This window comes from Artemia franciscana, chromosome 1 (assembly GCF_032884065.1).
Source record: "Artemia franciscana chromosome 1, ASM3288406v1, whole genome shotgun sequence".
Lineage (NCBI taxonomy): Eukaryota > Metazoa > Arthropoda > Branchiopoda > Anostraca > Artemiidae > Artemia > Artemia franciscana.
Window position 1 is genome coordinate 28,009,162 of NC_088863.1, and position 19,073 is coordinate 28,028,234.

The 19,073-nt window shown below is 33.9% G+C and overlaps 1 protein-coding gene across 1 annotated transcript in view; it reads right to left on the reverse strand.

Annotated features, from left to right (window-relative positions):
- Positions 1-1,839: 1,839 nt before the first annotated feature.
- The window catches only part of LOC136027934 (puromycin-sensitive aminopeptidase-like), a 102,599-nt gene continuing 85,365 nt past the window's right edge, over positions 1,840-19,073 (reverse strand). Inside the window, exons 10-15 of the mRNA XM_065705402.1 lie at positions 17,638-17,857; positions 14,863-15,062; positions 13,032-13,139; positions 11,655-11,777; positions 7,883-7,985; positions 1,840-3,790 (exon numbers count right to left, since the gene is read on the reverse strand). Of these exons, the coding sequence (XP_065561474.1) occupies positions 3,681-3,790; positions 7,883-7,985; positions 11,655-11,777; positions 13,032-13,139; positions 14,863-15,062; positions 17,638-17,857 (864 nt within the window). The 3' untranslated portion in view covers positions 1,840-3,680. The remainder of the gene's footprint in view (positions 3,791-7,882; positions 7,986-11,654; positions 11,778-13,031; positions 13,140-14,862; positions 15,063-17,637; positions 17,858-19,073) is intronic.

Below are 19,073 nucleotides of genomic sequence, written 5' to 3' on the forward strand. Positions count from 1 at the left end.
TAAAGACTAGTTTTCCTTAAAGTATTCTTTTTTTAGAGGATTCAAACCTGTTACTTTACGAGAATCTGCAAAATCGGTACACCTTATTGGAGTATCAAGTCATTAATTCTGTCCGAATTTCATGGCCCTCCTATTGATTTCATTGTAAGTAGTCGTTTTTACAAAAATTCTAAAGCAAGTTTTTAGAAGGCACAAATAAAGATTCAATACTTAAAATCCGAAATCCACTTTTTCTAATACTTTTAGCATATTCAAGACAGCTTGCTAAAGTTCTGTTTTGGCATAAAGAATGTTTTATTTAAATTAGACGCATGTTGAACTGAAATAAAATTTTAAAATAAAAGTTGATCTGGAAACAATGTCACAATTGTGTCCCAAGAAATAGTAACCGCCTAAAATTTCCTAGATATCTGTTCTGAAGCAACATAAATGCATCTGCGTGTAATAGCATAGGATCTGAAAGCTTAACTCGTGACAGTTAAATTAACAGTTCCTAAACTTTAACAGATAAGTTCAAATCCGAGACTCAACTTGCATGTTGTTTCATATTCAACCACTTAGCATCCGACTTTTACCAAGACCGAGACCGATACTCTTTGGCCAAGGATGAAACAACTTACTCTGGTTACCTAGACTCTTGCAAAAATTATATTTGATATTTCCTTTGAGAGATGTCAAAGAATGTAATTGAAGACTAAACTAGGACTCTTTAAAAAAATAGGAAGTTTTTACGGCTAAGGCAAGTTGCTTTTGCCCTTGTGTATTCTGAATCTTCTTCACTAAATTACCAAGGTTTTCAGTTTGGCTTGTGTATTCAGGCCGCCAAAAGCACTGAAAGAAGAGTTTAGGAAATCGCTTTGTGTGAAGCTCCAATAAAAAGACGGCTTTACAAGTTTTCAACCCTACACGTCTTTTTCATTGTCCCATGAGTTTGTCATGCATTCTGATCGTAAGCTAATACGATACTTATTCTTTCGTTTCTGTAAAAATTTGTTTGTAGTGCCAATGTGAAGTCGCAAACATTATTTTACACATTCTACTGCTGAATAAATTATTAATATTTCGAAGATATTACATGGTTCGGCAAAATCTTATTGTATTTTGTATTGTATCAGATTAACGACGCTTCTTGACTACTAAGGTCCCAGCGTCGGCCCTGCAGTGCATTTCTGCAGCATGATTCGATCTCTGGGTCCCGTATTACCAAGCTAAGGCCAAACCCACTGCGTCACCACAAGACAAAAAATTGTTTCATTTAGAGCTATTTAAGGAATTTCCTTGCGAGACGCGGGATTGAACCTAGAAACCTTAGATTGATAACCTCAGCGTCATCCACTACGCCATCACAAGGTGGCGAAATTGTTAATTCATTACAGACATTTTTCAAAGATTCAACACAGAACATCTATAGCCTCTTAAAAAGGTGGGAAAAGGTGGCAAAAAAGGTGGGAAAGAAAAATAGAAGAAAAGTAACTAAAAATAAAAAATCCAATATCTTTTGAATAAACGGGGAGCATAAGGATTAGAGAAAAATAGTTATGTAAAGGAAAGACAAGGTTCTTCACAAATGAGCACATACGTTTAACTTTTATTATCTTTTAGCATTTGAAGGTACAATTTTATCTCTTAGAGACTGAATACTACTGCATAGCAACCTAAGTAGATTACAACTTGAGAACAAACTGTAGTAGCCTAGAGCAAGACCGTATCCAGAATTTTGTTCAGGGGGGAGGGAGAAAAGGAACTCAAATAAAAACGCATTATAATTTGTTGATGTATATTTTTTTACGTTTTTGTACCTTGGTCTACAATAATGACAAAAATAAACAGAAAGAAAAATTTTTGCAGATGAAAGTTTTAATGCAATTCTCAAACATATAAAATAGCCAAGATTCCATTAAAACACAACTAAGAATTGCCTACTTAAATGATGAATATGTCTATCTAAATTGAAGTCTAAATCTCAAAATTGTACAAACGATAAAAAATTAAACATATGATTAAAAAAACACAAGCCCAGATCACTATAAAAACGCACTAAGGAAAATAAAACCATTCCAAGAAAATTGAAAAATTAAAAAGGTTCACATTAAAAATATCTAGGTAAGAAATATGCGCGCTACATGAGCTTTTTATTTTAATCATAAAACCTGAACAGTTCCAAAATCCAAAATCTTGATTTAGACAATGTTAATCATTAGTTACTCATAGGAAAAGCATCTTGTATTAAAGAAGATTAAAATATAGGATTTTAAGCAATTTTGATGGGATTTTCCACCGATTAATCTTATGCTGATATTATGATCAATATATCACCACACTTGTGATTATGATTCATGATTAGGCTGATACAAAATTGCTTTCATCTTGTTGGCAACGGATAAGAATACTCCTCATCAGCTTTGCCAACGCGGTACAATTGTATTATTTTTGGTACAATTTAGAGGTCATGTTACAATGCGGTATATTGGAAATTTTTTGGTACAATAAGATTTTCCGGTATATTTTGGTTTTACTTGCTCCGTTCTGACTCTGACATCAGTTAGTTTCACTTTATCGAAAATGTTCTTTTTGTTGCGGGAAATTTTGAGCCTGTTGTTCCTATGGTAGAAATTAATATCTTGTGGTACAATTTTTGTCTGAAAACTGGTACAGTTTATTTCAAAGCGTTGGCAATTCTGGCCATCATCGACGATATGATAAAAGAACATCTATGATTGGTTACCGGTCTCAAAAAGTAGAACTTCATCAGTGGGAAGAAGATAATGACAGTTTAATGAATAGAATATATATTTTTTAAAGTTTTTATGGTACAAATATAATAATAATCATAACAGAAACAGTGAGGACATAGAAAAATGGAGGAGGGAGAAGGTTCACATCGATGATTTGGCGACAGAATTCAGCAATTGGCTGCTGGTCTCGAACACTATAATTTTATCAGTAAGTATGTAATAATGACAATCTATTAAATGAAAGGTTTGCTTTGGTCTTGCTATTTTTCCTGATAAGCATTGCTGTAACATTTTTCAAATCATTCTTTTTCTCAAATTACATTTTCATTACAAATGCCTAATACAAATCTGAATATTTAATTGTCAAGCCTATGATATAGCCTAACAATAAACAAAATCTTGACTTTCGTCCTTTGTAACATATTTTCTTAAAATCTCCTAAGGGTTCTTTCAGTTATATTTTGGATTAGAAATATTAACCCCAATCCTTTTCTAGATAAAAATATGATAATATGTTCTTAAAAACATATATAAAAAAATTAAACTATACACCTAGAAGCCATCAAGACAGTACAGCTATTATGGAAAGCAAATAATGAGCCCGAATTTCCTTTAAATATTGAAATGGCTGCAACAATTCTTTTTACTAAAGCTTTGACCTTACTTTTTACGTGAAATCTTACTTTTTCTATGAAAATTATCTCTGAGTGGAAAAGAAAAGTGACGCCCCTATTATCACTTCAAATACCGCGAGAAAAGAAAGAGTCTCTTTAGAGTGTTAAAAGTTTTTTTTAAAGTGAAACAAAGCGAATTAACTTCTGCCTTGCTGCCATTTGGTTCCATGGCAACACTAAGAAACTTCAAATCAAACCTATTCAAAATTTACTAAAATCTACAGTTAATCCGTTAGGACGTGCAAAATAGATGTCAGGTCAGACACAGTATTTACTCTGCATATTTGTCAAGGTATTTCTTCAGAGACTCTCCATCTCTTGTTAACCAGCCAGCATTCAAGCGAATTGATTCTACACATTGTTTCACCGTCATCTCAACACCTAAAACAATACAATTCGTTAAACAAATAATTAGGAAAAATAAACTGGGTGATCCTCAAATATTAAAAGGGATTAAATTTCCGTCGAGAGGGCGAATCAAGTCATAGTCAAAAGGCGTATACAGGACAATCACACTTAAGGCCCACCAAGCGTGTTGATATCCAGCGATCCTTTGTAGTACATGTCCTGGTGACAAGAATTAGGGGGAACCACTTACCAGCTACCCTACAGAAATATGATTGTATCTGGATTTCCAAAGGGCCCAACTAAGATACTAGCTCTTACTTTCGACCAATGTGATTGAGACTTGACTGCCACTTATTGCGGATTGACTGATAATAAAATTCCTGAAACTCTCCCCCCCCCCATTTTTAAGTCAGAACAAATATGGAAGTGTTTTAGTCTAGCTTTGGGACAAACCTTGACATACATACGAAACTTTAGGAAACTCCATTAAAATCAAAATTCAGCAGAAACTGAATTTTGGACTAGAGTGACTTTTATTGAATTATTCCTGGAAAATCTGGATGAAACACAAAGTTTTACCTCAGGTTCTCAAAAAGACAACTCCATGCTCTAAGCGATTCCTAAATAATATACTCCTAAAGAAGCTAATTCTCATTTTCTTTCTTTGTTGAACTATTTAGTAGGCTACAAAAAAAAAAAAAAAATGACAAAATTTGTCAGACTCGTATCCCTTACCTTATCTTACAAACTGCTAATCCCTACAAAAAAGAATAAAAAGAATTCCCCTTAGAAAATTCCACCACGTATTAATGAGAATCGCATTTGTAATTAAAAAGGTACACGAAAAATTTCCCCAAGAAGATTCCCCCCCCCCTCCACAAACTATTTTCGCCCATTCAATTGCGAAAAATTTCTCAACAATTCTCTTTCATTGGGAAGCGAGTCCATAAACCAAAAAAGATAATAATGCACTGAATCGATAAACACGAGTATCGACTTTTTTCAAACGTCATGCTTTTCACAGTAGAGTTAATCCCATGCTGAATAAAGTTGTCGATTACCATATATGTATATAGATTACGTAACTAATTTATTTAGATCACATATGCCAAGAGCCTGAAAAACATTTGCAACTCAAATACGTTCTACTATGGACCCCCCCCCCCACGGAAATGTTTCCTTACATATAAAATAACGATAATATTCTTGAATTTTAAATATTAAACACAAGGCCGTTTACGGTGGGGGGAGGGGGTTTGAACACCCTCCCCTCAAATTTTTGTCTGATTCGTAAAAATGTAACAGAAATGAATAAAGACACATTTTTTATGCCTTTTTTGAAGTTATTTTGCACTCCCCCCCCCAATTTCTTTTGTGAAACACATCTTCCAGGTTTGGGCTTCCATTATTAGCTCCTTCCCTAGCGATTCGTCACCCTTCTGAGTGCATTCAACCACAAGGTAATTTCTTGTAAAAAATCCTAATAATTCAATTATAATGACAATAAATAATTTTGTTTGTACACACATATTTGTATGTACGCTACATTACGTTATCTACTATGTAAGTGCCTACTATGTTGTGGCCAGTCATTGCTGTTCCTTGTTTTCCAACCGTAGATTTCATTGTCTATTTTTGTTCATCTTTACCTCAGAAAGTTTTTTCCACGCCTTTTGCTTTAGAAGATTAGATTCATATATCATCTCAATTAATTTTTTAAGGCGTTATAGATTACAAATATGTCTTTCCCAGTTTCCAACCACAGATCAATGTTCGAAATTTCGAACACAATTCAATGTGATTTGATCATCGTTTACAATTCGCTTTCGTTGGATCCATGCCTTTTTTTTTAGCTGTTACGATTCTCACTTTCACTAGTTTTCTAATCCCATTTATCTGTGCTTCATTTTCATCAACCCCTTGAACATTTAAAATGACCTTAAATTAGAATTAGCGCCTTTGTAAAATTACGTTTTTTTTTTGTTATTGGACCTTTAACTTTTCCGTTGGCTTGTTTTTTGTCATTATGTAAAACATAACGCCAAACCTTTGTTTTTTTTGTTTTTTTTTTAACAGAGGCTGATGCAGTATTAGGTTCTTGGCTAACGTTCTTGTAAACGCTAATGTCGTTATTTATAGCTATTCCATCGCTTGAGCTATTATAAAATGTTGAACGTCGACTTTTCCCATGGCCTGTCTTTTGTCATTATGAAATACATATCGCCGAAAATTGATTTTTTAAACAAAGGCATGGTGAGCATTGATGACCTTATCCACGTCCAAATCCCAAACCAAAATATCGTAACTATCATTTTCAATTTTGGCATGTTTTGCTCCGCTGTCGCTTATCTTCTAGCCCTATTTTTCTTTCTTCTACATTTTCATTACTTAATTGCTTCATTACGTAATTGATTTTCATTACTTGAGACAATTTTCCAATGCCCTTTGCTTTAGCTGCCCTTATTGGTCTAGTTTTACATGACGGTCCAGGTTGAAGATTTGTTAATTGTTCTGGTGAGGGGATCAAAAGTTCTTTTTCTTCCAACAGATTATCATTTATAGATAGATAGCCAAATTATACAGCCATGAACACATTAGAATAACATAAACGGAAGACACAAATAATATCAACTTTGATCAGCGATCATCATAAAACGCTTAAATGAAACACAACACATTAATCTAATGATAGTACTTAATACTTGAAAAAACGGTCATTGAAGAGAACACTTTACATTTGGAAAAATACATAAATAAAACATTACATTTACTTTATACTGAGATTTTTTATTTATTTATTTTTTCATTTAAGAAAATTCAGAGATATTTTGCTACTCTACAAATAAACTAAGGCGAGGTACTATTTAAGAAACCTGGAAGTATCAACTCATTATTTCCAAATATCCCTTTCCTTACTGTAGAGAGCCCCTGGTATCAGCTTAAGCAATGCACTAAATATAATAAAGCTTGTAAATTTTGTTTTTTGGGTCTTGTCTCATTTGATGGTCTAAGTTGTTTATTTAAGAATTAACGACGCCTCCTGACTACTATGGTCCCTGCGTCGGACCTGCAGTGCATTCCTGCAGCGTGATTCGATCTCTGGGTCCCGTATTACCAAGCTAAGGTCAAATCCACTGCGCCACCACAGGACGGTCTAAGCTGTTGATTTTCACCCATTGTGAATTTGAATCCAATGCCCTTTGCTTTAGCTGCCCTTATTGTTCTAGTATTACATTATGGGCCAGGTAGTAGATTTTTCAATTGTTCATGTGGGGAGGGGGTAAAAACTTCTTTTTCTTCCAACATATTACTATTTATAACAGTTGCAAATTTTCGTTTTTTGGATCTACCTCTAGATAAGTTTTTATGCTGATATGTCTTTTCATACTGTTGTTTTTCAAAGATATTTGATTATTGAAGCAAGTACGATTTCTAACACCGATTGTCTACTAAGCTTCAAACTTTTGGTTTTCTTTTTTAAGATTTTTGAATTCTTGTAATCCCTTGTCAAAACATATACGAAAAATTTTGCAATTACCAGTTTTTTGCTCTTTAAGCAGCTTAATGTTAGCTTTTCCTTGCATGAAAATCTTCAATCTTTCCACATAAGTGTGACAAGTGTGACAACGTCATTACAATACTCATGTATACAAAAATTATGTCACTCACATAAATATTTTTTCCAATTAAGGCTCTTAATAAATTTTTTCAAACTTCTGACCTATTTAGATCGTTTGTTTTAGGAAAGAATATCCCAGGATGCCAATTTTTCCGAAAATAATATGGAGCCGTTTTCAAGAAAAAATAAAAAAATACATAAATACACAGTTATTGCTCACTTATAAAGATAGTATATCCTACCATATGCAATATAATATCTACTATCTGCTGTATAAAGTAGGCAAGACCATATCGAAAATTTCTCGGGGGGGGGGGGGGGGGGGGTTTACAAAGGAAACTTTAAAAAACTCGATCAAAAATTTGTTTATATTTATTTTTGTTACGCTTTTACGGGTCACACAAACATTTCGGGGGGAGATCAAACACCCTATCCCCCCCGGATACGGCCTTGAAAGTAGGGTATCTACTACTGTTACATACATACTATACAAAATGATGCATTACCTGCTGGATGTTTACTGAAAAACTCTTCCACTTCTTTTGCACGCTCTTCTGAGGCAAAACTTGAAGTGAAGCTTTGAATTACGTTGCCGATATGCCAAGCACCCTGAAAGATATATACCTTTTTTAGGATGTACACAAAAATTATTATAAAATAGTATAAATAAAATAAATCATAAATAATTAAATAAAATAATTAAATAAATTAGTATAAAATAGTATACCTGGGGTGCCAGAATGCAGGGTGTTTGGGGTATAATACTCAAAACACCCTGCTTTCTGGTTAGATCCTAGTCTTCTAGCGAATATAAAATGTCATTTGTGCTACTCTTTTAGAAATCATACTTATAAACTTAATACTTAAGTTTTCAATCATTTTCAATATCTATGAAAAGTGGGAAAATGATGGATATCATAGAAGTCTTTTGTCTGATAAAATACAACCTATTTTTCCAACTTATTTTTTAAACTCCAAAATCCTCTTACTCCCAGGACTCCTCAACTAGTTTCTTTCGAACTCCTTACTTATTCCCCTACACCCACACAGAACAGCCTCGAATATTTTTAGTATAATTGTTAATAAGCTTTTCAATAACTACTTCAGTCAACCTCCTTGTCCCCCTCCCCATGTTTTATACTTTGTTTTACCCACTTTAACACCCTCCATTCTCAAACACACACACTTTAAGGTATTTATATTTTGCTGGAATTCACAACGTTTTTGTTATATTATCAGTTTTCTATTTAATCTATTGCTTTGACAATTTTTTTCTTTTAAGCTTACTTTCTATTTTCTTATTAAAAGATCATACATCACAGTATTGATCTACTTTCTATTTTCTTGTTTTCTACTTTCTTACTTTCTATTTTCTGATAAAAGAATATACATCACAGTATTGATTAATAAAAAATGTGTCAAGTGATTTGTAGTCTGACAAAACACCGAAATCCAACATATTTTGTTTTGGTAGTCGTTCTTATAAAATGAAAGATCTTATCTAAGTACTTATTTAAGCCGTTGCTAGTTTTATCACCATTTGGTTCTCACAAACATTAATTGAAAGTCATAATCAAGATCAAGGCTGACATAAGGCTTATTTGAAAGACTCTACCTGATTAGATGCAATACTTCGAGAGCATTGATATCAGCATCGGGTTTTTTCTATAACTAATGATTACAGAATCATAATTGATATCACCTGGCTAAAACATTTTTTCAAACTTGATAACTTTTATTCAAAGACACATTGAAAAATTTGATTTTGGACTGGAATTCCACCAGGCTGGAATTTTACAAGCAAAAATTATTGGAGCTTGTCCCAGTCTGGCGTTATTACTCAGTGGTCTTCTGCTGGTCATAACTATACACACACATATTACACAGCATTAAAGAACATAACTCATAATGAACATAACTCATTAAAGAACATAAGTCATACAGAACATAAAATAGAACACAAGTAGGGTTAAACAATGGCAAAAACATTAATTCTTTGATTTAACAAAATTGGATTTGAAAGGGCGCAACTGACTGTAGATAGTAATAAAACTAGATCTACGTTGTATGGGCAACGTGAGGTGTTGCGCCAACGTTTATTCGGCTTCGCCGAGCAAAGTGTTAAGAGAGCAACACTTTAGTATTGTTTCCTCGCTTCGATTAAACGCTGAAGTTGTTAATCTGTAAGGATCTTAAAATAAACAAGTCCCCCACATGTCTTACCACTGGAACCAAATTGGTCTTACCATCAAATACACCGGAAACAAATAACACGGACAATAACTAGCAAAAGTTGCGAACCCCTCACTGCCAAAAATGATTATGAGCTAACAGCCGACTGTTGCTTAAAATTCCCCTATATGTCTCACAATTTCAGTGTGTACCTTACTACTGAAGTTGTCAACCCCTTTAAACTTTCAAACTGATACCTCTCATGAAGAAATTTTTCTACCAGAAAATGGATGGCATATGCTTTAATCAGCTCATCAAGAGCTATCGACTGCCGTCGAAAAAAAAAAATCTACCTGTCTTAGTTCAAAAGTTGACTTTTTTGTCGAAGGCCAAGTTTCAAACACCATCACTTAGAAAAGAGCAAAGGATAAACTTCAATTTCTTTCGCAATGAGCGAACTTTTGAAGTTTAAGAGGCATATCTGACACCATTTCTCTATCACAATCCCAAGTGCGAAAAACCGAATGATAAACTCAGCTAAAATCACGAACAGAAATGGATAGAAACAATAGATAACAGCACTTTCGGACCCGTGGGAGAATGCCACTTTTTGCTTCTATAAATTCTTCTATTTATCACTCCAAGAATATAAATTGGCTGTGGGGCCAGATAACTGCGGCATATATTTAACACTTATAGATTTTATTCCATCTTCAATTTGAAACTGGTGCCTGTCTGCTTGCCTGCTAGAACGGAGCTTTCCACTGGAAAGCAGAAACATGGTTTGATGAAACGAAAGCTTGACTGCATAACTTCAGATAGTTCCCTCTGACATAGGCTATACAACTCCACTTCACTTCACACACCATAGGCTTTGGCTCAAGGAAAGGCAAAAACCATCCCTTTTGCCCCCAGGCAAGAGTTCTACGAAGCCTTCCAAAATGCAGTCATATTCATCAATGCAGACTAAGGTTCACACCTTCCGTAAAAATGGCAAAGGTTAGACCCTTACCACTTTGTAGGAATAACCTGAAATCAGGGTGCTAGAAAAAAAAAAATAAAAAAAAAAAAAAAAAAAAAAAAAAAAAAAAAAAAAAAAAAAAAAATACACACACACACACGACAAAACCAGTGTTGCTCTCGTTTTTTTTTTTTTTTTTTTTTACCAACTACTTCAATTTTTAGTTTCCAATAAACAAAGAGTTATCAAGGCATCCCTAAATCGGTGCTGTAGGAAAAACAAGTCAATGCCTTTGTATAATCAAGTGTCTTTTTTATAATTGTTTATTTGTCCTTACAATGATGTATGACAAGGCAGTAGGGATGACACTCTCCATTGAAGACTAAGGACTTAAATTCAAGCCACTCAGCGGTAGTAATACCCAGGGATATCTGTCCTTACACTGGAGGTTCAGTGGCCCAAACGAACTGAAGGAGGCAATGTATATATCCGTCTCTCTCTATACGTGCATCCCAGACATCATTAATAAGAACAGCAAAGCTCAGTAAAAAACCCTAAATATGGAAATACTGTGTAGTATTTTTGAAAATGTTATCGTGTAATTATCTTGTTGTGACAGGAGTTGATTCAAATATTTAATATAGTCTTATCCCTAGACATCAGGCATCACATCGTGTACATATTTACGTACGAAATGTCAATTTCTCTCGATCCTCTATTTCTATCCCGTTTATCATAAATATTAAGAGAATTTACAATGGAACTAATACTTTTTACCTCTGAGAATGTTTTGTTAATGTTTTTAACTGTATCCCTTTGAACAACCTAAGCCTATGCAATTATTTTGATGTTTTATTGCATTATACTTTAATTTAAAATCTCAAGCCTGAAGGCTAGCGAGTGTTTCTAATTATAAAGCTGCACATAGTCATTAAGTTTCATTGAAAGGTGACAAATTTTATATTTAGGTTGGGAAGCACACGCTATTTTATCTCATAGCTAGGAATCGAGTTGAAACTTTTTGAAGACCATTTTAAGGGTAGAGGTGGCATAATTTATAAATTTGTGTTTGAGATAACTGGCGATTTTTTTTATCTCGTCCTAGCTTCCTAGACTGGTTGTATCTGAAACACTATTTTACTTACCGGGAATTTTCGAACAAGATCTTCGTGCTTTTCTTTGTAATAGTTCCAGGCAAGCTGCTGCCCAAGCTGTGAACTCGCAACAGCACCAAGTAGCAATACCGATTCTTGTTTTCGCACATGTTCCTAAACAAAATTAGAAAGTTTAAAACTGAATGAAAGTCAAATAAAACTGGGACCAGTGATAAACTGTATTTGAGGTTTTATCGCAAGACCATTTTTGAGATCAAATCAGGCAATCACGACTCCAATGCAGTCCGGAAACTTTAATACATGCAAAATGGGCTAAGATCAATAAAAACAAAAGCAAAAATGAAAAAAGAAAATTGTTAAAAACAGACCGACATTCTCAGTCTGTCTTCAGCACCAAGTGAAATCAGAAGACAGAAGAAAACATACTTAAAGCTTACGATGTAGAAAAAAAAGAACACACGAAAATAAAAGGATAATATATGAAGATCAAATTAAACTAAAGACCAGAAGAATGTATAACCACTACTACTTACAGTTCGAATGATACAGATGAACAGTATAGTATTCGGTAATGACATATGGCAAAAAAATGATCATGCCAAAAAGAAAATAATTTACAAAAAAAAGAGAAAAAAAATAGATAAAAGAACCGAGCACAGGGACTAGAAAAAAAGGAAGAAAAACGAATGGCATACAATTTACCATCAAACCAATCACTCACCAGTAAGGACAAACACGAAAAAAGTATGAAAAATTCCTATGGAGTGGAATGCCTAGTAGGTTTATAGGTTCAAGAATCGTCATTTGGTATACGGACTTTTCCTCCATTTTATGTTTGATTAGGTTTGAGCTGTTGGGTATTCTTTGTATTATTTAGTTTTCCTTTTTTTCACGATTTGTCTTACATTTGCCTTTTTTTTCTTGGGAGGATGGAACTGGGGTTCTAGCCAAAATAATTGCACTGTCTTCTTTTCATTTTTTTACTGGCTGATACTTTTTTTTCTCATTTTCTAGGTCACTAGCACAAGAATAGTCGATGCAGCTAATAGAGAAGATAGAGAAGGAGTCCATAGAGAAAAGAATAGTCAATTGAATAGTCAAGGGAGGATGAGAACGACAAGGCTTGTGATATTTCCTACCCCCCTCCAACCCTCCAAATCTTGCAACGTATAAGCAGCAATTAGATTACATTTTGTCAATGCAGATGAATAACTAAAGAAAGTTTTTTATTTTTCCAACCTTCATTGAAAAGCAAATTATAGATACAACAGTAATAATAACAACTTGGTCTGAATAACCATATAAATAATATATATAACCAATATATGCAACTATATAATAAATAACTATAATATTATACAATATTATAATATTATAAAACAACTACTAAGTCGTTAAAAAACTTACTGATTCCGAAAATTCTAAAACTTCGTGAAGGATACTCTCATCTCTAGCTTGGCCAAAAGCCGAACCGATGCGCTGTCTCTCTTCTGAAGAAGATTCCTCATTAAACAGCTAAAAGGCAAAAAGATTTAATGATTTGTTTAGATAAACATCCATAAAAGACTACTAAGGATGCAAGAAAAGGTAAATGGATATATAGAGAGAAAATAAGGAAGAAAGAAACGTTGGAAGGAAACGAAGACTGGCAAATAAGACTCAAGATCATGCACACTATGTCCCCAATTTTCATATGAGCAACTGACACTGAAAAAATTTTCTATCGTCATCCGTTCATGCTCAGAAACGATATTAAATAATTCAAATAAAACATTAATGTGCCTTTAGCTGGCTCTCCAATACTCTAACTATAAGGAATAAAGGACTAAATTCCTTTTAACTAAAAGAAATAAAAGATAATTTATGAATTTTTATTTCCAAAAAAAGCATATGGAGCTCTCCAATACTTTAACTATTAGAATATACTACTTTTTCCCCTTTTTTGAGATTATTATTTCGTTTAAGAGTAAGTCGATTTAATTATTTTCCATTAACTAATTTACTTTGGATTATGCTGTAGATTGAAAGCTTAAATTTAAGTGTTCCGTATTTGGAAATGTGTCGAAAATGACAATGACAAGAAAGACGAAGATATAATACAGATATAAAAACAGGTGGTCATCTACTTTCGAACATTCTCATCTACTTTCGAACATTCTACTTACGAAGAATTTGTTATTTCAAACTATCGAAAACTTGAAATTTTCGAATTATTGAACAAGCAATATTATTCTCAAAACGAATTAGAAAATTAAAAAAATAATTCAAGAACGCAAGAAGATAAAAAAAAATAACAAGTCTTTACCAAAAATTGGAAATAGGTGGTATTAAACAAACATTTACAACTATCTAAAGAAAACACCTGAATCCACCTAAACAACTCAATTACGTACACATACCAATAAAAAACATTTGATAAAGGTTAACAATACTGGCTTTCCAGAAGGAGATAGGCTGAAAAAAGGGAGACATTTTTAGATTAATAATTCTATGCACATTTTTATGATTTTGTAACGCGTTTTTAAAAATTGACACCCTCCCCCCCCCGTATATGGCCTTAAGCTATATAGAACATAAAATAAAAACTGTACCAATAAGTTCTTATTGAACGCTCTTTTTTAACATAATAATCGTTACCCTGACAATCCCCCCTCCCCTTTGGACACATATATAGAAGTGATGATATATTTGTTTATTGTTCTTTCCATTGGTTGATCCGTTGTAAACCGGTTACTCTTTGTGGAATCATTTAGTTTAGCCTGAATGAGATTGCTGAATATTGGATACAAAAAAAAAAAAAAAAAAAAAAAATTCTACGTTAGATGAGTTAAAATGTGAATATTAATAGAAGGAAACATGATTAATGTAAATATGCTGTGAATTAAAAATTAAGAAAGTCATTGTTTTTTATGTTAATTTATTATAGAGCCTTGGAATAAATGAGCAAATTAGGGGGGGGGTATGGGGATGGATTGTTGAAAACCTGAACAAAACCCTAAAAATTAGCACAAAATTGGCAATCTAAAAATGTCTCTTTTTTGTTCTAGCATTTCTGCTTCTGGAAAGCCGGTATTCTTAACCTTTACCAAAACATTTTGAAATAGTTTTTTTTGCCACATATATTTTTTATTTCCCTCTTCTTGCGCACACTTCGACACGCTTCAGAAACAAACATGGTTCCTGAGCATGGTAAGAGCTTGGAGGGTAAGAGCATTCAAAGAGCAACAAAAAGGCACACCTTTTTCAGGGTTTCAAATGTTTCTTTGTCACCAAATGCCATAACAATGCAATAGATAGCAGCCCTAAGGTCAGCTGGAATCAGCTCCACGCAATCCAAGTGTCTTTTGAACCGACGACGCGATTCCTCTAGAACAGATTTGTCACCGGCTAAGCCAGCATGAAGCAGGATTCTTGCACGGAATGAACCAGTTGTAACCTCTGAGAAAAGAAAAAAGTTGTTTAAAAAATTTAATCTATTGTAAACGTCTTATTTTTTAATTTTATAAATCGATTGGTTCTAAATTTACAAAATTTTTCGATTTTTAAAATTTAGTATTGAGGGGTTAATAAAGAGACGAAACTTTTTTCTAGTAGAGCATATAGTGGTCTATAGTCCAGGCTAGGCCTTACCTAAAACCATCACTAGTTTTAATAAACATATAGCCGATATGACTATCGTCAGAAGCTATTTTGTTTATTTATTTCTATGTTGCTTTTGACCAAACAAAAAAGATGAAAGAACTGAATTAATCGCTGACTAGTGAAAGAATCTTATTTTGTCAATAGAATCTTTGATAAATTGTTCAACCTAGCACAATTTGACACTTACAATTCCGAGCCCCAAAACATACCATTAACAGCAGCAAAGAGTATCTGAAGAAAGGCATAATAAAAAGAAGAACAAATCATGGCGCATACTCTTTCGTGAGGATCAGCCAATTTTTGTCCGCTCCCCCACCAACACAAAATCAAAAACATCTTGACGAACGGCCCTCGCTGTAGAAGTGATACTGCCTCCTGTAGAAGTGAAAAGGTTTATCCTAAGGTAGCAAAACAACTTGCAAAATTACATACAGTGCTATTGAAACATAATGAAGGAGCATCAATTTTATGGGACAAAATGCGGTTGTTTTTTAGTTTGAATGCATCCAAGTTTTTGCAAGAAGAGCAACAGGAAAGGTATTGCTTTTTTTATCAGTGGACTTTTGAAAAGTTCTATGAAATATAGCCGTTTATGGTGAATAGAGTGCTATTTAAAATTCAAGGCTGGCTTCACCAGAACTGTCTTCTGCAGATCGGTAGAACTGTCACTGAAAGCTTAAATTCAATCTCCGAGCAGCATGACAAAACAGGGTGGGCTCGACAAAACCGTAACTTTGAAGACATTCATTTTCGAAGAGAGAATTAAATTCTTTATCCACATGCACGTATAATATAGTCTAAAACCGGTTTACACAAATACAACTTTAACTGAAAAGGAATATATTTTCAATATTTTAATTTTTACTGACGAAAAAAAAAAAAAAACAACGCCAAGCTAGAGCCCATGACTCTAAGACTAGAATTCAGATGCTGTTCATACTAACTAGTCCGGCTTGTTGGTGTTTTATACCATTGTTGTATTTACATATTATAATAAATGGGCTTGTAATAAACATTTTTTTTTTCAATAATTAAACACACTTGCCAATTAATACATATATTTTTTTAGATACAACAAATCCAATCTTAAAAATAGAAGAGCTGGGCGTAAAAAGTCAATTTGTCAACGGGGAAGTAGAAACGTCCTAATTAGTTAACATGGACTAACCTTTTTTATTTGGATTGTGTGGACAAAGAAAAATTTACATTATGAAAGTTAGAACAGAATTCTCTATTTGGCTTTTGTAACTGCTGCATTGTCTTTTTTGCAATGGCGAGGCTTTAGTTAACTAATTATGTTGTACGTTGCTATTTTCCGTCTTAATCCTTTATCTGGTGCATATTTCTTTGTCTTCTTTCTGCACATTTGTATTTTCTCTTTACAACTTTATTTTATAAACATGTGACAATATTATACTTTTCTTTAGAGTGCAGTTTTTTTATACTTTCCACTAATTATATAACATTGTTTTGAACCCAGATGTGTTCACTCAATCATGCAATTTACATAAAGAAAGGAACAAACTGCATCCATACGATGTTAAATAACACCAATGCTCTATCCATCAGACTAGCACCATTTAGTGAATGACTTGGTCTAAGACTTAGGTACTATTTCTTCTTGACATTTGGCAACGCTGAGTAAATTCAAGTAAGACAAGTTCAGTAAAGGTAAGAAAAATTACAAGGTACTTCTGGGTTGATCCTCTGGTAATACAAATCTCTTTTATGCTACAGACCTTATATCCTCCTGTGCGTCCAGAGGCAACTAGGGCATCGACAAGCAGTCTCCAGTCTTTACAATATCTTGCTGCCGCCAGCACACCTCCCCAAATGGGTTGAAGGAACGTGTTAATAGTACAGACATCTGACTGGCATGTACGGCATTGGGTATTGGCTACTGGTGAGTGTCCTGACTGATACAAACAGTTTTCTGCTTCTTGTCTTACTTATTTCAATCTTTTTTTAGGAATGCCAGCACACCTCCCCAACCGGGTTGAAGGAACATGTTAATAGAACTGAAATCTGATTGACATGTACGGCATTAAGAATGGGCTACTTGAGTATTGGCTACTGGTGAGTGTTCTGATTGATAAAAAACAGTTTTCTGCTTCTTGTCTTACTTATTTCAGTCTTATATTAGGAACGCCAGCACACCGCCCTAGCCGGGTTGAAGGAACGTGTTAATAGAGCAGAGATCTGATTGACAGGTACAGCATTGAGTATAGAAGCAAAGCTAATAGTAGAATACAAACGCACGTAACGTTTTTTTACTTCTGAGACACCCTGTACACCGAAATCAAACATTGCTCATCAAATTTTGAACTAAAACAACGAATACAACTAGGAACTGAAAGGAAAAAGGACTTACTTTCTCCTTCTACAGCGTTCCATCCCAGCATACTTAAAACTTTCTGTAACAATTTTCTAGTATATGAATCCATAGGCTTCTTGTAGCCCATTATCTCACAAATATTTTGCAAGCGTGATAGGCCTGAACAGATAGAAGACCAGACAACATAACTGTCTTCAGATTGATATGCCCAAAACAATTCTAGCAAATCTACAGTACTAGATTTACCAGCTTGGACCTAAAACAAATATTAGTATTATAGTCTGCAGCTCAAAATTGAGTCAGATCTTATCATATATAAAAAATCGTAGGTCTAGTAAAGTTTCTTACATGTTACACTTAGTCAGATCTAGCATTCTGCCTACATATTGTCCTGAGAATGATTTAAGACGGAATAGAAAAGAGGTAACAAATAAAACAGAATAAAAGAGTATAAGCTTAGAGGTGTAGAAAGCAGTAATGGGACTGTGTCAAAAAAATTTCCGACTCCGATTTTGAAGTTCCAATCGATGTTTCGATTCTAAGACTACTCATCGTTTTCTGTTTTTTCATTACCGATAAAAATTAAAGCTTTTAGGTAGCCAAACTAACGAACCGTTGGTGTAAGACATGTTTCTCATGTGATAGTTGACTTTCAATTCTTTGCTCTTTCCAGTTTCAGGCTGAACAACTAATAGTGAAAGGCATGCTCAAAAGTTAATCATGTGAAAGGAAGCCAAAATTCGTTTTCGTCATTTGTACATTCTGACTTTTTTGTTTAAAGTCAAAATATGTTTTACATTCAGTGATCCACTTAGTGGATCGGTGTTTTTAACGAATATATCAGGCTTCAATATTCATCAAAAATGCATTAACAGGCTCTTTAATCGGACAGCTGAATATATGAATCACGTTAGAGAATTGTCAATACTAGATGATTTCTTGGGAATCTGGCCCCAAACCCTACGTAAGTCTGGTGTTAACAAAATAATGATAAAAAGAGAAAAACCAGTACACTAGGCTGATGAGATAATTTCATTAGTTAGTGTCATTCATCATGAGGCTTTGCAAACATATACAACTGCTATTACTATCTCTTTGTCGCACGAATCCCCTGAGGTCAAAACATCTAGTCATGTTCCTCTTCCATCCCAATCTATTTGAAGCCAATCTCTTCAAACTCCTCCCCAAGAAGTTCCGATTTACCTTAAATCCTTCCTTAAAACCCCCTCCCACCCATTCTGGCACGACCTGTTTTTCGTTTGGCCCAAGATGGTTGGCCAAAAAGGACGGTCTTAGGCAATCTGTCATCTTTCATTCGCAGAACTTGTCCTAGCCATCTTAACCTTCCCTCATTATAGCGCTAGAAAGTGAGATAAAACCACATTTTTGCAATATTTTATATTTGGATTATTAATAGTAACTCAGGGATATACAAAGGAGAAGGGAACGTTCAAGAAATTTTTATTGAAAAA